The sequence below is a fragment of the Arachis hypogaea genome, chromosome 16, assembly GCF_003086295.3.
Source record: "Arachis hypogaea cultivar Tifrunner chromosome 16, arahy.Tifrunner.gnm2.J5K5, whole genome shotgun sequence".
NCBI lineage: Eukaryota > Viridiplantae > Streptophyta > Magnoliopsida > Fabales > Fabaceae > Arachis > Arachis hypogaea.
The window spans coordinates 142,149,722-142,171,918 of record NC_092051.1 but is presented as its reverse complement, the minus strand read 5'-3'; the positions used below and the strand labels follow the sequence as shown (position 1 = coordinate 142,171,918).

Here is a 22,197-nt window from a genome sequence, read left to right as displayed (position 1 = left end):
CTTTATCATCAAATAAAAATAAGTATTTTATTTGAAATTTATCTTTACAAAGGTTAAACAGAAATCATGCATTTGCATACTCAATCAATTATGATTGGAATTCATAAGAATACTGATGAGTTTGAAAACTCTATTTCTAAATTAGTGATAATCAAACATTATTAATGTAATTAATTTTAATTTTCATATGTTGATTTAAATATTTTTGCAATGCAGATTTTAGTGTTGGGCCGAAAAACATTAGCTAGCCCAATTCATATACTCAGCCTTGGAATTGAATTTATATGGCTAAAATAATGGTTGTGTTAGTTAGGCCATAATTGATGAATTAAGCCCAATTGATCTTGTCATTAGAAGTGTGGCTGAAATATTTTGAATGGGCCAGATTCAATTCACACTACCATTAGCCCAATTCAAAATCTTGGTTGGATACTCCAATGCTTGATCCGAAAATATTTCATCAGAAAAGCAAATGTTGATATTTGCCTATGCCTTCCAACGGATCTCAATACTAACCATGTGATGGATTTCAAATTCATTCAATTACCATTTATTGCATGGGAACTATGAGAGAGAAATTTACAAAATTGATTTGATGGTGATTAGCAATGCTACACGCTACTCCACCTAAGGGAAGTAAAAGTAACTCACATTAATTAATTTACTCAAACTCACTTGATTGCTTTTCTTCATATCTCTTTCTCTCTCATCACTTTCCTTCTCTTCTTCGGTCCTTACACAGCAAACCATGGAGACTTTGAACTATCAAAAAGAAGGGAAGGCAAGCTACAAGACCATCTCAATGATGGCAAGAAAACATAAAAAATGCAGTGGCTAAGATCTTTAAACCATGAAAGGAAAGATATGGTGATGAAATCTCAGCCTCTCCATACCAAAAATGGTTAAGGAGATTCGGCCAGCAGGAAAGAAGATCTTGGAGGAGATGGCTTGTCACCACTTTTGAGTTCACTCATCACAGAAGGTAGCTAGGGTGGCTGCGTGAGGAAGGAAGCAAAAGTGGAGCAGAAGAAGTCATCATCATCATGAAGTATCAAGGGCCAGAAATTCATCTTGGAGAACAAGCCAAGGATGGAGAGCTCGGATTGATGAAGAGTGATGACCAAGAAAGGACTAGAGGTAATTGCATGTTGGTTATTGCATGGATTATCTCTTCTCTCTCTCTGGCCGAACCGGTTTTGTTACTTGGAGAAGAAGTTGGCTTGGTTTTTGGCTTCAAATGTGGAGGCTTCCCTCTTCTATAAAAAGAGAGAACAGCCACTGTTTGGAGTAAGGAGAAAGTTTGAAAGTGCAAGGCACAATGTTCTCAAAGCTACCTGAGCTAACAGTTTTCTCTTCTCCTTCAATGTATTCTGTTTTGTAATTTTTCTGTTTAATTTTGTCATGTCTTGAGTCTCATGGAAAAAGGCAAACAGTGAGGTTTGTATGAAAAAGCCATAGAGCAAAAAAAGGCAGAGAGTGCAAAATTAAAAGAAAAAGCCATAGATGTCCTTAGAGTTCCTTTGTTCATCTATGTTGTGTTTTATGATTCTGTGGGAATCCCATTGTAAGTTGGGTTAGCACTTTACAGATTGTAATCAGGAAGATTATAGTGAAATTATATCATGTTTGTGATGGAGACTGGATGTAGGCTGCAGTGCACTTAGCAGCTGAACCAGGATATATCTGGGTGTAATTTTCTCTCTTCTCTACCCCATTTCTATTTCTACTGCATAGGAGCAAAAACCAAAAATATCTCGTGTCGAGAGATGAGACAAAAAGAAAAGTCTCGTGGCTAGGGACGAGACAAAAGAAAAAGTCTCGTGGCTAGTCACGAGATAAAAAGACAAGAAGTTTCCAAAATTGGTTTCAAAGGTCAGCAAGAATTATCAAGCAAAAAGGGGGCTAATATTCAACCCCCCTTCTCTTAGCCACTGATAACCATCAATTGGTATCAGAGCTTGGTCTCAAAGAGATCAAGCTTTGCAGCTTGGAGTAAAGATCCTCATGGCAGAAAACAGTGGCTCAAATGTGGTGTCCTACAATCTGACCGAAGGACAATCAAGCAACAGACCTCCTCTTTTCAATGGGAAAAATTATACCTATTGGAAGGAGAGGATGAAGATATTTGTACAAGCAGTGGATTACAGACTTTGGAAGATCATCCTGGAAGGGTCTCAATATCCAACTGTTACAAGTGCCGAAGGATTTGTTTTTCTTAAACCAGAAGCAAGTTGGACGGATGAAGATAGAAAAAAAGTGGAGCTCAACGCCAAAGCTATCAATCTGCTCAACTGTGCTATCAGCTTTGAGGAGTACCGACGGGTATCACGTTGCACAACAGCAAAGGAAATCTGGGACAAACTCCTAGTTACTCATGAAGGAACAACCATTGTGAAAAAGACCAGGATAGATATGTTAAACAGAGAGTACGAAATATTTGCAATGAAGGAAGGAGAATCCATTGATGAGATGTTTGAGCGCTTCAACACCATTATTGTTGGCTTGGATGCTATGGGAATCAAGTATCCTGAATCTGTGCTAGTGAGAAGAGTGTTAAGATGTCTCACAAAAGAGTGGGAAACAAAAGCTTTAATTATCTCTGAGAGTAGTGGTCTTGACTCTATGACTTATGATGATTTGAGAGGAAATTTACTTGCTTTTGAAAACACCTACTTAAAAAAAGATTCAAAAAAGAAAGGAATAGCTTTTTCAGCTATCACTAACCCTCTGGATGATGAATCCAGTGATAACTCATCTGAAAATGAATTTGTGTTGTTTGCAAAAAAATTCAGGAAAATGGTAAAGCTCAAAGGCAACGGCAGCAGCTCAAGAAAAATGAAGAAAGACCTTAGCAAAGTAACTTGTTATAACTGCAAGGAAATGGGGCATTTCATATCTGATTGTCCCAAGTTAAAGAAGGAAGAAAAGCCAAAAAGAGGAAAGAAGAAGGGACTGATGGCTTCATGGGAAGAATTGAAAAATGACTCGGATGATGATGATGAGGAATCCGAGACCAAGTCACAACCTTGTCTCATGGCAGATCACATAGATCAGGTGTGTCTAGCATCCAAACAGAAAAAAAAATATGTGGTATATGGATAGCGGATGCTCTAGGCATATGACCGGAAAGACAACCTTCTTCATAAAGGTTGATGAATATGATGGAGGACTTGTCACTTTCGGTGATGATGCAAAAGGAAAAATAGTGGCTGTTGGGAAAGTTAGTAAAAATTTTTCATCTTGTATAAATGATGTTCTTCTTGTACATGGTTTGAAACATAATTTACTTAGTGCTAGTCAATTGTGTGATTTAGGCTTTGAGGTTATTTTTAGAAAGTTTGTTTGTTTAGTTGTTTGTGAGAAAACTGGGGATATTTTATTTGAAGCTAAAAGATGCAATAATGTGTATGGATTGACTCTTGAGGACCTAAAAGAACAAAATGTGACATGCTTTACATCTCTTGAATATGAAAAATGGTTATGGCATAGAAAGTTGGGTCATGCAAGCATGTACCAAATTTCTAAGCTAGTTAAGAGAAATCTGGTTAAAGGAATTCCAAAAATCAAATTTGATAAGGATCTTACTTGTGATGCTTGCCAAATGGGCAAACAAGTAAAATCCTCATTTAAACCTAAAGATGGAATCTCAACCAAAAGACCATTAGAGATGTTACATATTGATCTTTTTGAACCAACAAGAACTCAAAGTTTAGGAGGTAAACACTATGGTCTTGTGGTGGTAGATGATTACTCTAGATTTGGTTGGGTACTTTTCCTTGCTCATAAAAATGATGCTTTTCATGCCTTCTCCACTCTTTGTAAGAAAATTCAAAATGAAAAGGATTTAAAAATTGCCCATTTAAGAAGTGATCACGGAAGAGAATTTGAAAACCAAGACTTTGAAAAATTCTGTGATGACTTAGGAATTTCTCATAACTTTTCATGCCCTAGAACCCCCAACAAAATGGGGTGGTTGAAAGAAGGAATAGGAGCCTTCAAGAGATGACTAAGGCTATGCTTTGTGAGAATGAGATTCCTAAATTTTTATGGGCTGAAGCTGCGAATACAGCTTGTTACATTTTGAATAGGATAATCATTAGAAAAGGGTTGAAGAAAACCCCTTATGAGCTATGGAAAGGAACCCCTCCAAATCTTAAGTACTTTCATGTTTTTGGATGCAAATGCTTTGTACTTAATAATAAAGAAAACCTTGGAAAATTTGATCCAAAATCTTATGAAGGAATGTTTGTTGGATATTCCACCACAAGCAAGGCCTACAGAGTTTATCTCAAGGAACATAAAACTATAGAGGAATCCATACATGTTACATTTTGTGATTCTAACTTAATTCCCAGTGCTGTGATAGATAATGATTCAGATGGTGAAGAGTCTAGAACAAGTAAAAAAAATCCCAAATCTGCTCAAAACGAAGAATCTGCCAGTCCAATTTTGTCTCGTCAGATTGGAGGAGATATTTCCATTTTATCTCCTGAGCAGACACAAAAAATTGAAACAGTGAGACCCCCAGAAACTCATCAAAGCTTAACACCACTTCGGAAGCCTAGAGAATGGAAGTCTATGAGGGGTTATCCTCATGACTTCATAATTGGTGATCCCTCTCAAGGAGTAACAACAAGATCCTCCACCAAAAGGCAATCCGAACCAAGCAATTTTTCCCTCTTGTCTCAAATGGAGCCCAACAATGTCAAACAAGCTCTTGAAGATCCATCTTGGGTCAAAGCAATGCAAGAAGAGCTTGCTCAATTCGACAAGAATGAGGTTTGGACACTAGTACCTCATCCGGATGGTAAGAAAGTTACGGGTACTAAGTGGGTGTTTAAAAATAAACTTGGTGAGGATGGACAAGTTGTTCGTAACAAAGCTAGATTAGTGGCCCAAGGTTACGATCAAGAAGAGGGTATAGATTTTGATGAGTCTTTTGCTCCGGTAGCTAGAATGGAAGCAATTAGGTTGCTCCTTGCCTATGTTGCCCATAAAGGTTTCAAAATGTTTCAAATGGATGTTAAATGTGCTTTCCTTAATGGCTTTATTGATAGAGAAGTGTATGTGGCTCAACCCCCGGTTTTGAGCATAAAAATTTTCCAAATCATGTCTTCAAACTATCTAAGGCTCTTTATGGTCTTAGACAAGCTCCAAGAGCTTGGTATGAAAGGCTTAGTGCTTTCTTGTTGGAAAATCAATTTCAAAGGGGTACCACCGACACTACTTTATTTATTAAAGCATCTAATGATGATATACTCCTTGTTCAAGTTTATGTTGATGACATTATATTTGGATCGGCCAATGTATCCTTGTGTGAAGAGTTTGGAAAACTTATGACTAGTGAGTTTGAGATGAGTTTAATGGGAGAGATAACTTTCTTTCTTGGCCTCCAAATCAAACAAACTCCTAGTGGTACTTTTATTCACCAAGAAAAATATGCAAAAGAACTTATCAAAAAGTTTGGCCTAGAAAATTCCAAACCAATGGGAACACCAATGCACCCTAACACAAAACTTGAAAAGGATGATGATGGCCAAGATGTGGATGAAACAATGTATAGAGGAATGATAGGTTCACTTATGTACCTTACCTCCTCTAGACTAGATATTGTCTAAAGCGTGGGTGTATGCTCAAGGTTTCAATCTCACCCAAAAGAATCCCATCTTACGGCTGTTAAACACATCATTAGATACATTAAGAGGACTTGTAATTTTGGATTATGGTATCCTAAATCTAATGATTTTTGTGCAGTAGGGTTTTGTGATGCAGATTATGCGGGAGATACAGTGGATAGACGGAGCACATCTGGCATGTGTTGCTTCCTTGGAAGCTCACTCAACATGTGGTCAAGCAAGAAGCAAGCCACAGTGGCTTTATCCACGGCTGAAGCAGAATACATTTCCGCATCTGCATGTTGCTCTCAATTAATTTGGTTAAAAACACAATTGGAATATTACAAATTAAAAATCAATAGTATACCCTTATTTTGTAATAATATGAGTGCTATAAACATTTCAAAAAATTCTGTTCTGCACTCAAGAACCAAGCACATTGAGATAAAATATCATTTTATTAGAGAGCATGTGCAAAAGGGTACCATTGATATTCAATTTGTAAAATTTGAAGACCAAATTGCTGATATTTTTACAAAACCCCTCTGTGAAGACAGATTCTGCACCTTGAAAAAAAGTTTATGAATGTTTGATTTAAGTTCTATTGTTAACTTGTGAATATTTGACTCTGTTCAGTTTTGTCTCGTAGGTTTGGACGAGATAAAAATGAGGGCATGATGGAAGAAGCTATAATCAAGGGGGAGACAACGCAGAATTCAATTTTCATGGGCCCTACCAAATATCTTTGACCCCACCATGACAGTTTTGTTAGTTCCTCATTTTTTTGAAAAATAAAATTACAAAATCTCTTGGTTGTCCTATCAAATCTTGTTGGAAGAAGCATGTTGTCAAATCAAATATTTCCTTCCAACTAATCCCTTGATTCAAGGAAACTCCTTTTCAGTTTTTTAAAACTTCCCTGGTTAATAACCGCGCCCTTAATGGTTAATAACTTCCTCCACTATCTCTTTCCAATCAGCATTTAATTTCCCTCTAACCTCCCTCCACTCACCTCACCATTCGGCCACCTCTCTCTCTCCAACTTTCATCACCATTCATCTTCCTCATAATGAAAAAGAAAACAGCACCAAGGAAGAGTGAAAGAATTTGTCTCTCTCAAAAGCCTTCCACTCCCCAAACACATATACATTTACTCCACTTCTTCATCTTCTCCTTCACCTCCCACCAAGAAAACCGAATCCATGAGGCGCAAAGTTATAGCTCAGAAATCTTCTGAAAGGAGAAAAAGTGACAAGAACAAGGAACCAAGCATGGAGGAAGAAGAAGAAGAATCTCATACATCACCTCCTCCATCACCACCAAAGAAGTCCACCCCTCATGCGTCTGGAAAAAGCTCTCAGAAAACCAAAGGTTTCGTGCTTCATGAGACCCGGGAACCCGCAAACTTTGGATCAATGGATTTTAAGAACAAATTTCATAAGCCACATTCTCATTTTAATCCTTCAGGGTTTTCTACATGTGCATTCTATGAATTCTACAAAGAGGTTTTGGAAAAGCGGCATCTGTGTCCCTCATACTTGGTGAATCTCGATTCTCTGGCCTCCAAAGGGATTGATTTACATCCTCTGTTTGACAATCTCAAATGGTCTCCATTGCTCCTCATTCACAAAATGGTTTACCCAGGGTTAGTAAGACAGTTTTATACGAATCTGAGATTGATTGATGGTAGTCTTCACTCCTACGTGAAGCGTGTGCATATCACTCTGAATGCTGAGACCATTGGCTTTGCCCTTGGTTACACTGATGAAGGGTCGAGGGTTTATATGACTGACAAATGGGATGCGCACGTTGGGGTCGCATACAAGCAAGTTCTTCATCAAATTTGTGAAAATCTGTCTGGACTAGACGACACTGTTCCTACTCACAAGGCTCTTGGACCAACCAACTCACTACTGCACCGCATCATAACTCACATTCTTACCCCCACAGAGTGGCTCTCATAACAGGGTAACCGTATCTGATTGTCTCATAATATTTGCTCTCGTTACTTCATCTTCTATTTCATTTAGTTATGTCATGATTAGACATATGTGGGAGTCTGTAAAGAGTACAAAAAAGGCTAATTTACCTTATGGAATGTTTCTCACGTGCATCTTTGAGTACTTTAAGGTAGATTTAACAAATGAGGATGTAAAGAACAAAGTCTCTATGATCAAAGGAGGCGGGGCTGTTAAAAGGGGAAAGGAATCTATGGCTTCTGATGATGACTTTGAGAGCCGGCCAGAATCCTCAAAGGCGACCGATTTCCTAAGAGACATTCTCACAGAATTCTCAAACATGTCCGATCTCATGGTTCAATTTCATAAGTCTGCACACAAACTTGCATATGAAAATGAGTCGGCCTGGAAGAAATGCTAAGAAAGGGTCGGTCTAATACTAGAAAGCCTGGATGATGAAGTGGGTAGTGAAGCAGGGGCCAAGGGATCTGACTTTAATCTCTCTGATGATTAAACTTATGTTTACTGTTTGATATTGGCACACTTAGACTCAATTTGGTACTTTGTTTTGGCTTGTTTCTGTTGGAACAATAACTCTGTGATACTTTGTAGACACTTTTGGGTTATATTTTGCATATTATGTTTCCATGTTAAAATCTTCTTGCAGGTGCCCCTTGATGACAAAAGGGGGAGAAAGTGATGAAAATTAAAATGAAAAACAGGGGATGAACAGGGATGAAATTTTCCTTTAAAAATTCATGATCACCCTTGATTAAAAGAATACATGGTTGATAATATTTGTTGCATGTTGATAATATTTGATTTGTTTCACTGTGATTACTGCTGCTGAAAATACATTTGGTTTATGATGTGTAAGAATGCATTTGTTTTGATGAATGCCTAGTTGTTGAGTTATCTTGATAAATATGCATGCCTCTATTGAAATAAGAATTTTCTGATTCATCTTGGTAAATATGCTGACTTGATAACTTATTTATTTTTTTTGGCAGTTACTTTAAACTGTGTAAAATATAACAATTGCCATGATTGATGTGATCATGTGTGTTTCAAAAATATTTTTCTTACCACAATAATATTGCTCTGATATCTTAACTGAAAAATTTTAAAAATCTTTTGAACATCATTTTTCTTTGTACTCAATTGATGTGTGTAAAGTTTGAGCAGAAAATCAATTTATGATAACAAATAAGTTTTGATTATCAATTCAAATCTGCTCATAAATCAAGCATTTAGCATCATGTAATGAATATGCTAAATAACATTGTTACTTGAAACTTGATTAAAACTGTTACAGGTTAGTGCTTCCCTTGATTAGATTGGCATATATTAAGTGGAAGCCTTGTGACAATTTGAAAGGGGGAGAAAAATAAATCTTCAAAGGGAGTACTCTATACTCTAATTTTTAAATTTCTTTCCATTTCAATTTTAATAATGTTTGTCATCAAGGGGGAGATTGATGAGTTTGAAAAACTCTATTTCTAAATTAGTGATGATCAAACATTATTAATGTAATTAATTTTAATTTTCATATGTTGATTTAAATATTTTTGCAATGCAGATTTTAGTGTTGGGCCGAAAAATATTAGCTAGCTCAATTCATATACTCAGCCTTGGAATTGAATTTATATTGCTAAAATAATGGTTGTGTTAGTTGGGCCAGAATTGATGAGTTAAGCACAATTGATCTTGTCATTAGAAGTGTGGCTGAAATATTTTGAATGGGCCAGATTCAATTCACACTATCATTAGCCCAACTCAAAATCTTGGTTGGATACTCCAATGCTTGATTCGAAAATATTTCATCAGAAAAGCAAATGTTGATATTTGCCTATGCCTTCCAACGGATCTCAATACTAACCATGTGATGGATTTCAAATTCATTCAATTACCATTTATTGCATGGAAACTATGAGAGAGAAATTGACAAAATTGATTTGATGGTGATTAGCAATGCTACACGCTACTCCACCTAAGGGAAGTAAAAGCAACTCACATTAATTAATTTACTCAAACTCACTTGATTACTTTTCTTCATATCTCTTTCTCTCTCATCACTTTCCTTCTCTTCTTCGGTCCTTACACAGCAAACCATGAAGACTTTGAGCTATCAAAAAGAAGGGAAGGCAAGCTACAAGACCATCTCAATGATGACAAGAAAACATAAAAAATGCAGTGGCTAAGATCTTTAATTAAACCATGAAAGGAAAGATATGGTGATGAGATCTCAGCCTCTCCATACCAAAAATGGTTAAGGAGATTCGGCCAGCAGGAAAGAAGATCTTGGAGGAGATGGCTTGTCACCACTTTTGAGTTCACTCATCACAGAAGGTAGCTAGGGTGGCTGCGTGAGGAAGGAAGCAAAAGTGGAGTAGAAGAAGTCATCATCATCATGAAGTATCAAGGGCCAAAAATTCATCTTGGAGAGCAAGCCAAGGATGGAGAGCTCGGATTGATGAAAAGTGATGACCAAGAAAGGACTAGAGGTAATTGCATGTTGATTATTGCATGGATTATCTCTTCTCTCTCTCTGGCCGAACTGGTTTTGTTACTTGGAGAAGAAGAAGTTGGCTTAGTTTTTGGCTTCAAATGTGGAGGCTTCCCTCTTCTATAAAAAGAGAGAATAGCCACTGTTTAGAGTAAGGAGAAAGTTTGAGAGTGCAAGGCACAGTGTTCTCAGAGCTACCTGAGCTTACAGTTTTCTCTTCTCCTTCAATGTATTCTGTTTTGTAATTTTTCTGTTTAATTTTGTCATGTCTTGAGTCTCATGGAAAAAGGCAAACAGTGAGGTTTGTATGAAAAAGCCATAGAGCGGAAAAAGGCAGAGAGTGCAAAATTAAAAGAAAAAGTCATAGATGTCCTTAGAGTTCCTTTGTTCATCTATGTTGTGTTTCATGATTCTGTGGGAATCCCCTTGTAAGTTGGGTTAGCATTTTACAGATTGTAATCAGGAAGATTATAGTGAAATTCCATCATGTTTGTGATGGAGACTGGATGTAGGCTGCACTACACTTAGCAGCTGAACCAGGATATATCTGGGTGTAATTTTCTCTCTTCTCTACTCCATTTCTATTTCTACTGCATAGGAGCAAAAACAAAAAATATCTCGTGTCAAGAGACGAGACAAAAAAAAAGTCTCGTGGCTAGAGACGAGACAAAAGAAAAAGTCTCGTGGCTAGTCACGAGATAAAAAGACAAGAAGTTTCTAAAATTGGTTTCAAAGGTCAGCAAGAATTATCAAGCAAAAAGGGGCTAAGATTCAACCCCCTTCTCTTAGCTACTGATAACCATCAAATACAATAATCACATATTAATTATTCTATAAAGATATCAAAAGACATTTTTTATTTCATTCTAATGTTTTCTATTAATAAGTTCAGAGCAAATGAACCGAGTATCTATTTTTAACAAGATACATTAGTATCTTTATGACTTTAAGATATAGTACTATTAAGACTAAATATTTTTTCATTTTCTTACATTCTTTGAAAAGATTATTTTCATATCTAACGATTTGATGACCATTGGGATACTAAATACATGTGATTCGTTCATATAAATCTTTTAAAAATTTTCTCAGCATAAGTTAAGTATTCTTAGCATATTAATTATTATTTATAAATTAAAAATATATATATTAATCGAAAAATACACAAGTATTTTTACATGATATAATAACATATAATTCTCTATGTGATTATGCTATTTTCTAAAATAATTTTAAAATATATCTTAAAAATAAATTAAATAACATATATTTATTCATAATACAAATTTAATGGTTAATTTTTTGGTACACATATTATTCTTTGAATTTAAATACCTTAATAATAAAACAAACATACATCTCCTTTTAACCTTTGAGTATGATTTAATTTCTCCATCCTTAACTTAAGATGGTGGAACCGTGGTTGAATACCTACAAACCCAAGCATCCTTATAGACAAGTCCTTGGCTACAATAATAATTGTTTTGTGGGCTACAATGTCTGTGTTCACTACATATGCATAACCCTTCAAGAGCACACCCATCACTCTTCTCTAATTCCTTCCCAAACAATATTTCATCAGACCAATTACTAGAAAACACATTCTGTGGATCCAATTGTTGTTTTGCTTCAATAAACTTGTTGTAATTTGGGAACTTCTTATCCACTCCCAAGAATGCGATGTTCCTATTCTTACCCCAATGTGGCTTAGCTCCATACTTAAAAAACGCCATTTGTTCCAATTCTTCCCAAATATCTTGGTTTAATCGCGGAGTTAATGCCTCATTGGCTCTATAATAATTGAAATCAATTACTATAGAGTCTTCGGATTGACCTAGATATGCATCCGACCGTTTGATATAACGTAAGAAAATGCCGTTATAGTTGTCGGCTCCACAAAAAGATTTGGGGTTTAAGTCTCTGAGCTTTTTCACGTCCAAGACGAAGTCGCGAAAAAGAGAAGCCGGTAAGATTGGAGTGGTCTCAAAGAAGAACAAGCCTTTGATTCTGGGATCCCAAGGACATGATGTGTGAAGTAATGGTGAGTTCAAGCATGAACCTGAGGCTTGCATTTTGCCTTGGTAACCTATTACTGGATAACCGCTAAAAAACATGCCATCGTTCTTTAAACCATTTGCTGTAAGTTTTCTGTATGCTAACGTTGCTGCAGCTGTTAAGCATTTCCCATGCGTGCTTCTTGTTCTTTCAAACAAAGTCTCTGTTCATCATGATGCATGCATTTAGTTTGTATCTAATGAGGTGAAAACTCAATACAATTGTCTTTAGGTGACGAGGTTGTTAGTTGAAAACTGTGAGATAATAATTTAGTCAAATATATCATATTATTTAACGATTTTTAACTAGTATTTTCATATAAAAACAAAGAAAAGTTTAGGGGCCAGCAACTTTGTTAAATTCTAGTTAACATGTAATCAGCAAAAAAAAGTGAGCAATTGGATGAAATTTCACACCAATCTCACACCATTAAAACCATTATTGATGACTATTTGATGGTTACAAATCACAAAAGTTGCTGGCTCCTAACATTTCTCTAAAAACAATTATACGTGAATTTTCTCTATCTAATTAATTCAAATGCATTTAGGTATTTTTTTTTATCAATTGTTAATAAAATAAAACAAAATTAACAAAATTAATTTGGAATAGTAAAGGTTGCATATTTAAAAAACTTTAGGATAAAAGGGACATTTTGGTAAAGTTTTCATCAACATTAAGAAAAACACACACATAACAAAGTTTAGAATATCAAAGTTGCATATTTACTTAAAAAGAATCACATAAACTAAAGTTTAAGGAGGGGGTAATTAATAACATACTTATTTTGTTTAAATTCCTCACATTTAGAAAAGCTCATTTATATAATTTTTAAGTTTAGGAGAATTCAAAATTACTTGAATTTTAGTAGATAAACGAAAAATGTTAGGAATAGACTAGTGTTGGTTCAAATGTAAAGTCAAAATAAAAAAAATATTAGTTATATAAAATTTATGGTATATAAAGTAAAATTTAACTCTTTTAAAAAAAAAAAGAAGAGTGGTTGAAGAGATCATTTGTTAATTATTATTAATTACCTGAAGCTCTAACTGATTCGGGGATCAAAGTTGGATTATCTTGAAATCCAATGAAGTCAAAGACTGCATTACCAGAAGTATTTAAGGGAACCCTCGAATCGTATCGATAAATTGCAGTGTGTTGTGATGGATACCAAGTTATGTCTGCAAATTCATATTTCTTTGCATGATCTGCGTACAAATCTTCAAGACCAACATCGGTCGTGAAATTGTAGGTTATGCTTCTTTTGAACCTTGGTTCCACTCTTAATGTTACCTATACAGGTTATAATAACATTGCTAATTTCATCATATTTTATTAAGGATAAATACAAAATAATTAAATATGTGCTAGCTATAAATTTTACATAAATTGAAATTGTTGATACAAAATTTTTATGAACTATTGATAGGTCTTCTATTGATCATCTACTAATTTCTGCAATGACGAGGACTACAACAAAGATTATTAAATACTCAAAAAAATATAATAATAAAAATAATTCTCAAATACTTGTTATTTTGTTTAATTTTCATTTGAGAATAGTAGAAGTATTATTTTTCTATTTTTGCAAAAAAAAAAAAAAAAAAAAAAGAAGCAAAAGCAACGTGTATTATAATGAAATTAAATCATACTTCTAGCTAACTCATTCACATCTCGTCTAATGTTGGATCAACGTTTAATTATTTAAAGGTGAAAATTTAGGTGTAGTTGACTTCACGTGAAGTTGATAATTGAGAGCCGTTAGATGAAAATTTAGTCAACAGTCAAATCATCTAATGACTCTCAACTACCAACTTCACGTGAAGTCGACTGCACTTGAGTTTCTACCTTATTAAAAAGATAAACTAATTAATATAGAATATATCTAATTTCTTGCGCCACTATTAGTATAATTGTACATTTTTTTTAGGTAAAAATTCAAGTACAGTTAACTTCACGTGAAGTTAATAACTAAGAACCATTAAATGATTTAAATGATTTGACTAAATTTTCATCTAATGGCTCTCAGTTATCAATTTCATATGAAGTTGACTACACCTGCTACCTTTCTTTTATTATTTTAGTTTGTTTTTTTTTTTACAACAATAACAAAATCTTGTCCCACTAGATGGGATCAGCTTATTTTTTTTAGGTTAACAAAAATTAAATTTTAGACCTAGAAGCTTTAATATCATCAATGATTACGAAATTATGTTTTTGATTGGTGACGATTACTTTCAACTTTCTAGACACATCAAATTATTATTCATACTACAAATTATCCGCGTATAAAATTTATGGTTCTTTTAGATAATGATTGGTCTTTTATAGGAATGGCAAACACCTGTCTCTACTCGACTGTGTTTGCACCTCGCTCTCAGCTCGTCGCTCACCCTCTTCTTCTACGTCACTCTCAATCCGTAACTCACTCACTCCCACTCACAGTGCACACTCCTCCCTCACGCCTCAATGTCGATCGAATCTCTGAATTTCTACTTTGTTCTTGACTTTGAATTTCTTTTTAAGTTAGGATTGTTGAATGAGTTATTGAGTTACAAAATGAACATCTCGCATACTATATTGATTTTGGGGTTCACCAAGGATCGAACTCTTGACCTTTCGAATCTAGTGCTCTAATACCATATCATGATACCACTCATTCCAAAAGCTTCAGCTGATGGAAAAAGGTAACACTAATGGTTATATCTCTAATACTCCATAAACTTCCATTGTACATATTGTACAAGTATTCCATTAGCTCCTCGTACTTTTCCTTTTTGAATTTTTAAGACAGTAAAATTATATTGTCAATGTTGTTAATTTAATTTTGCTATAAATGTGAATATGTGATGTTGTTAAGATTTCCTGATTCTTGATTTTTTATTTCTAAAAATACTGATTTGTGGTCCTTATCCTTAGAAATTATTTTTTAAACACAAAACTTAAAAAAAAAACAACATCAGCCCGCGATAGGCGGGATAGGAGATTCAAGATCATCACATTAGGTGGAGTGAAGTGAACTAACTTATGTACAAGCAAATTTATGGCAGGATAGGACGGCCTGACCCACTTATCACTCCTATCGTTCCAAATCAAATTATATGAAAAATATTACTTTATTCTCACTTTTTAAATATTACATATCTATTTTAAAATATGTACCACCTTAAAATATTATTTAATATATATATATATATATCAATAATTATTTAATTTATTTTGACATAAATTTTATATATTAAATACATCAAACAAAATTATTTTAATTAACAGATATTTTGTTTTAAATATATAAAAATTAAAAGAGATCGATTTCTGAGAAACCAACAAACATAAAAATAATTATGGCAGAGCTAGCATAATACAAATAACCCTATATATGGCATGATGAAACGGTAATACCTAAATTAAAGGATTAAACTAATGCGTACTCCAAAAATAGATGTTTAAGTTACTAGTTAATTTTGTTTTATGAATAACATGCCAAATTTAAATTTTTAATATATTTATTATGTAAAAAAATTTAAAAATTTTACTAAGAATAATCTCAACAATATTTAAATCCTATATACTAACCTTGGAGATAGCACCCAAGACACCGAGTGATACTTTGGCAGCATTGAACAATGGATTTTGTTCGTCCAACCTCAAAATCTTGGCATACCCTTCAGATTTAGAAGCAGGGACAACAATGCTAAGCCCCACAACATGATCATGAACAGAACCACCTTTTCCCCACCAAGAACTCCCATGTGCCCCTGTGCTAATAAGTCCTCCAATTGTTATACCTGAAGAGACAATGCGAGAGGTTAAAAAGGATCATGGAAGCAAACGTGCAATGACATGTTTTTTTGGATTGATATGAATTACTCAACGTGCGTAGATCTTTACGGAAGAGAAAGTGTCTTAAAATGTATATTACAATTATATTACGAGAAGAAACACGTAAATGATTATATTTCTAACAAAAATAAAGCGTCTTTTTATACGAAAATGTTTATATTAAAAAATGATAATTTAGATATTAATTAGTAATTTTGTCGTAACAATATTATGAAATTATAAGTTTTTTTTTTAAATAAATTGTATCTCCATATTTAATTTTTATTCTAAAATAAAAAATATAATGATATCTAACATTCTTGTAATAAATATTAAAATTTTTATCAAATTAAAAAAAAAAAAAAATATATATATATATATATAATATGTTGTCAATAACCTTTGACCTAACAAAGACTTTGGCCATAATCTTGTAGTATGCTGCAAAATACTCACAGAATTAAGGAACCACACAAAAGACCGTAAAGACAAAATCCTTAATGAGCCTAACGGAACCAGGGGCCGAAAACTCTTGTGGTCCAATGAGTCATTTATGGTCAAATCACTGTTAGAAACACGGACGTTACTAACGGGAAGATATACCAACAAAAAATAGTGACAAATTTATATGATCGTAGTAATTACTTGTAATATCTTGTATTTTTGTATCTAAATTTTATAATGAAATTGAACGATTTTCACTTTTAAACTCTGCGCTTAATTTAGTCTTTTCTTCCATTCCCTCAAAATATTTTCATCAAGTTTATAATTTTTTTTAATTTAAACCTTAACCTAAGGTAAATTCGATTTATAAGGTTGCAGACTTTTCCAATTCTTTAATTGTTAGTTTCTTTTTCCTCTTCTTGAGTGCTGCCACTAAAAAATTAATAAAGTATGCTAATGGTTTGATTTTAGATGTTGATGATGTGTGTAATTTTTTCACTTTATATGATTCTTAGACTCTTTCATATCTCTAAATCATGTGTTTTTTTGTACTTAGTACTAACTATGCGCTGATTTGGTTAATGTCTCTTTTTTTTTTATTTAATAGTAGTTTTTTTAACGTGGTTGTGTTATTCATTACTTGTATAAAAAATTAGATTGTAACGAAGAGACTAAATTATATACATACAATTTCACTATTTATATATTTTAATTGTTATATTTGTTTTGTCTGTGTTTTTTTTTTTTTTGTCAAATACAATTTCGGTGCCCAATTTGACCTAATGCATTAATGTAGAGACTTTGGTGATGGAATAAAATGGTTCAATTGAAAATAAATGTTAAAATTATAAAAAGTACTAAAAGAGTATATGTTTATCTTTGATAAAATAACTAACTAATTTTAAAAAGTCAAAAATACTAACTATAATTGAGTGGAATAATAACTAATTTAATTACTTATTATTTAATTATTCATTATTAATTTATGGCAACATTAATGAACAGAATCCTAACTTTTAAATTCAGAATATTAATTTTACACATATATCTTATTAATTCAATAAAAAAATAAATTAAAATTAATTTTATTGAAGTTCATTTTCTAACCATGTACAAAATTTTTATTTTTTTCAATTCAAAGGTATCAAATTCTTAAGTTTTAAATTTATCTACTTTAATTTTTACTTATACCATTTATTTTTAAATTCAACAATCAAAATTCTAAATTCTAATTAGTATGTGAAATTTTTGAAATATAGCTTAAAGTTATAAATTTTACAATTTGATATTTTTTTATCAAAATTAAATTTTACTCTAAATTAAAAAGTTATAGTTACTTCACTAAACAAAATTCAAAGTAATATTTATAATAAGATGAATGAAATTTTTAGCGACAATGTTAAACGCAACTTTTATTTAGTAGCCCATTTGCTCTTAACAATAACTTCCTCCCACTATTCTCCAAATTCCCTGTTAGCTCCTGATGCAATTGATTCAAGTTTGATAACATGCTGCCAACCCCTTTCGTTAATAGCATTCTCTTTAGTTCGTAATTTCTTAGCTTCTGCACTTAAATCAAGCTAACTAACATTCACCGGACGTTTTGTGGAAGAGCAGGGGACCACGAATTGCGGAGAAGACTTGAAGGAACCCTAAGGTGCTCCATTGCACCTCTCTCACCGTCACTCTCTCTGGAGGTAGTGCTCGAAATCTTGCCTCTCTAAAACACTGTAATACGAGTGTCATTTAAGTTTTCTCTTTTTGTCTTGTTGTTGGTGGAGATGAGTACGTTGTCTGAGGCATGACCAGAAACGATGAATTTGAGCAACTCTTTTGAAAGTATGCTTAATAACTCGTTTTTTCAATATTTTTTGTATAGGAACTAAATCTGCGTGTATCAATACTGCAATTTTGGCTGTTACGATGCTGGGATCCCATGCATGATCTTATAACTTCAGTGCCGGATACCTTAATAGCACCATTTGCTTGGTATGCATCTATTATTCTATCTTACTTGACTTTTTCAATTGGCTAAATTCAAGTTTGTTGTTTCTTTTAAACTGCTCAACTTTTGATTTAACTTTGTGACTTTGTAACTCTAATGTTACTGTTGGAATTCTGCCACCAAAGTTGGATAAAGTGACACTTTTTCAGATTAATTTTCATGGCATCATTTTGTTTTATATATTTTTTTTAGTCAACAATGAAATTTAATTTTAGACCTTTCTTTTTTTTTATTTCAATATACATTCTTTCTTTTGTTGCTTATTGTAGATAGATTCTAAATTACCAATTGACATTTTGAAAAATGTTATGCAACTGACAACTGAAGGCTACAAAGTAGCTACAAATTATATCTGAGAAGTAAATGTTGTACCTTAATTTTGCTGATCATCTTTGAATGAGTCAAATTATGGCCTATTAATTTCTTAGCTTAATTCCTGATCTCTATCTTGCTTAGCAAATTTTATTAGAGCACACAAAGCAATTGGAGTATCGACGGGGTGTATAATTCATTGGCTGAAATTATGTGTCTTTTTTGCTATTTATCTGAAAATATTTTTGCATGTGGAGCTTGATAAATTCATTGTTTTGATACTTTCAAGCTTTCAGTTTTCTATATCATTTTAGTAAAGTTTGATATTTATTTTGTAACAGTTTTATTTGGATTTTTTTAAACATTAAATCCATTTAATCTAGGATATTTGCTTTTCAATACTAAGTATTTGTTAATTTTATATTTTTATACTATGGATAATATGTATAGCAATGTGACTTTTTTTTAATATTATATGATGTAATTTTATATTAAGGAGCATTTTGATTATTATATATTTTTTAATTTAACTTTTATCGTTAGCCACGGAAAAAATTGTGACAAAAAATCTCGGCCTGATCAATTTTGTCACGGATAAAGTGTGGTAGAAACAATTATTTCGTTGTGCATCCTTTTATTTTGCCACGAAAAAGAGTGTGTCTAAACATGCTAAAGTTGTGGCTAACAAAATATCTCCACGGGTGTTAAAACCGTGGCTAATTAAAAATGTATCGCCCTCTTTAACCACAGATGTTCATTTATTGCGAAAGCATAATTGTCACAGTTTTTTTTGGAGTTTAACCACGATTTTCTCGTGACTAAATCCTTTATTTTTGGTAGTGAATGGCAAACGTTTAAGGATGGGTGATGGAGTCAACTTCTATAGTTCGAGGTTGTCCAACACTCGATCAAGGCTTTGGCAGGTTAGGTCACCAGGTGTTGTTCAATGATCGATCGAGTTGTTCCACCAACTTCGACCAATGGTAGGTCAGTTGTCTGTGTTGGCCGAGGTCAATCAGTAGTAGGTCGACGTAGGCTAGCCATATGACAATAGGTCAGGTAGATCGGCAGTAGGTCGATAGGTCGAGGTAAGTCAATAAATGTGTGGTCAAGGAGCACTTAATCAATCGAGGTAGGTAGTTAGTCGGTAGACAGTTGGTAGAATAGGTCAACCTCAACCAACTGGTCATTGGTCGACAAACACGGTTGGTAGGTAGGTAGACGGTAGCTAATTTAGTATCGAAAGGATAGTGGTAGATCAATCAAGGTTAGGAGGTGGTCACCGATTGTTAGTGGGAATTAATATATCATTGGATAATCTTTAGTCGGTCGGGTTTGGTTGTCAGTTGGCGTCGTTGGCAGTTGGATAAGATAGGTTGTTGGGCTGTCGATTGGTCGACGTTGGTAGTTGTTTTGGGCCTTTTAGTGAATAGTTAGTCAATCTATGATCAACATATATTATCGGTGGTTGGTTGGTAGGTTGGCGGTTAGTTGATCGGTGAAATTCTGTCAATAGGCGGTCATCCAATGCTATTAATATATTTTTCTATAGGATTGTTGGTTTTGTTTTCTTTTCAAAATCCTTTTAAAATATTTTTTTATATTAATATATAAATGAAAAATTATTTGTTTTATTTGAAAATATCAAATAAGAAAAAAGATATATTGAGTGAGCGGAGAAAGGAGGGAGATAGAGAAAAAGAGAGTTAAAAAGAAAGAATTTTTTAATTTAAAAAAATATTTTATTTTAATTATAATAAAAAATATTATTTATTATATTTTAGTTGTTAAATTAGTAATTATTAATAATTAATAATAATATATAAGAAAGATAAAGTAGATGAAAGAAGAAGATAAATAAGAAGGAGAGAAAGGAAAAGAGAGAATTTAATTTTGGAGGAAAGAAATTATTTTAATTATAATTAATGTTATGTGATATATTTTAATTGTAAAATTAGTAATATGTATTTTAATTTTAAATATATTTTAATTTTAATTTTAATATTTTAATTTTAGTTACAATTAAAAAATATTATATTTTATATTTTGTATTGGTTGTCAAATTAATAATTAGTAATAATATATAAAAGAGTTAGAGTGACTAAAAAAAAAGATGAAAAAAAAGAAAGAATTTTTTTTTAAAAAATTATTTCAATTACAACGAAAAAATAACAAATAACATATCTTAATTTTAATTAATTATAAAATTATTAATATATAATAGATATGTATTAATATATCAAATTATCTAAAATATAACAAATTCATAATAAAATTGGCGCCAATAAAACCGTGAATATAGCAACTACATTTAAAATAACTCAACATATACCTTCCCAATAAGGTGAGACCACCAAACTGAATCCAGCAACTTCAACTGCATCAATCAACTGCCGAAGGCTGACGCCGGCATCAACGGTAACAACGGCATTGGCAGTGTCGATTTGTATTTGAAGATTATAATGCTCTGTGCTGATAAAAAAACTGCTTTGGACAGCTTGGTCAGGGCAGGCGAGCTTGGGCATAGAATGTGAGAATCTCGTGACCACTTTGGCTTTTAGATTGTGCTTGACAGCAAAAGAAACGGCTGCACGAAGCTCTTCTTCAGTTGTTGGGTAGGTTGCATTGAGGGCATAACAATCTTTTCGGTCACCCCATCTGCCGTAGGTGTTGTAGAGAGTACAGAGTGTTTGGTTGCATTGAAGTGGTGATTCTGGTATCCGAGCCTCAATGATTTGGATCATTGAAGGAATGTGAGTGATAGCAAGAATCCACCAAATCCAAAAGCTAAAGCTAACGCTACCCATTTTGATCATATTATGATGATGATGATAATAGTGCTTATTACGGGTAAGGTTCAATTTACGTGAGGGATATATATATATATATATATAGGAGTATAGTACTTAAGCCTGCGGTTTGTTTACAGAGATAGGACACTGGAACTGCGTTTGTTTAGACAGGACACTAGGACAGGGACACAAAGACACAAAATCATTTTTGACAGAGAAGACATAGACAGAAACAATGTGTCTAGAGACACTAAATGTGTATTTTGTGTCCATTCTGACAGGCGGAGACATTAACAAGGGACACAACTTATTTTTCATTTTTTCTTTCATTATTTTTGTTAATTTTTTTTAATTATATTTTTTATTATTATATTTTTCATCTTAAATTTTTTGAATGAAAAAAAATGAGAATAAATTGAATTTTCATAATTTGTTCTAGTTTATCACCAAACAGAATACATACAAGAACACAAAATTTTGTATTTCTGTCCATCAGTGTATTATCCTGTTTTGTTCTTAGTGTCTTGTCATGTTGTGTTCTCAGAAACAAACACAGCATAAGGCATGGGTATGGGTGTGATTTTTATTTTTTGTTTGTTGGGGATTAATATTGCATTAAATATTATGGGCTTCATTAGATAGAGCGTTGAAGAAGGGGAGGAGATGTAATGTTCTATGTCTAGAAATA

General features: G+C 33.1%; 1 protein-coding gene across 1 annotated transcript; it reads right to left on the bottom strand.

Moving 5' to 3' along the window:
* Window positions 1-11,321: 11,321 nt before the first annotated feature.
* LOC112755425 (L-gulonolactone oxidase 3) lies at window positions 11,322-21,559 on the bottom strand. The gene is made up of 4 exons (XM_025803507.3): window positions 21,050-21,559; window positions 15,711-15,922; window positions 13,172-13,427; window positions 11,322-12,297 (listed from the first exon to the last, which is right to left on the bottom strand). Exons 1-4 carry the CDS (start codon window positions 21,531-21,533, stop codon window positions 11,483-11,485), a joined length of 1,767 nt encoding a protein of 588 aa, XP_025659292.1. The 5' UTR covers window positions 21,534-21,559; the 3' UTR covers window positions 11,322-11,482.
* Window positions 21,560-22,197: the final 638 nt, after the last annotated feature.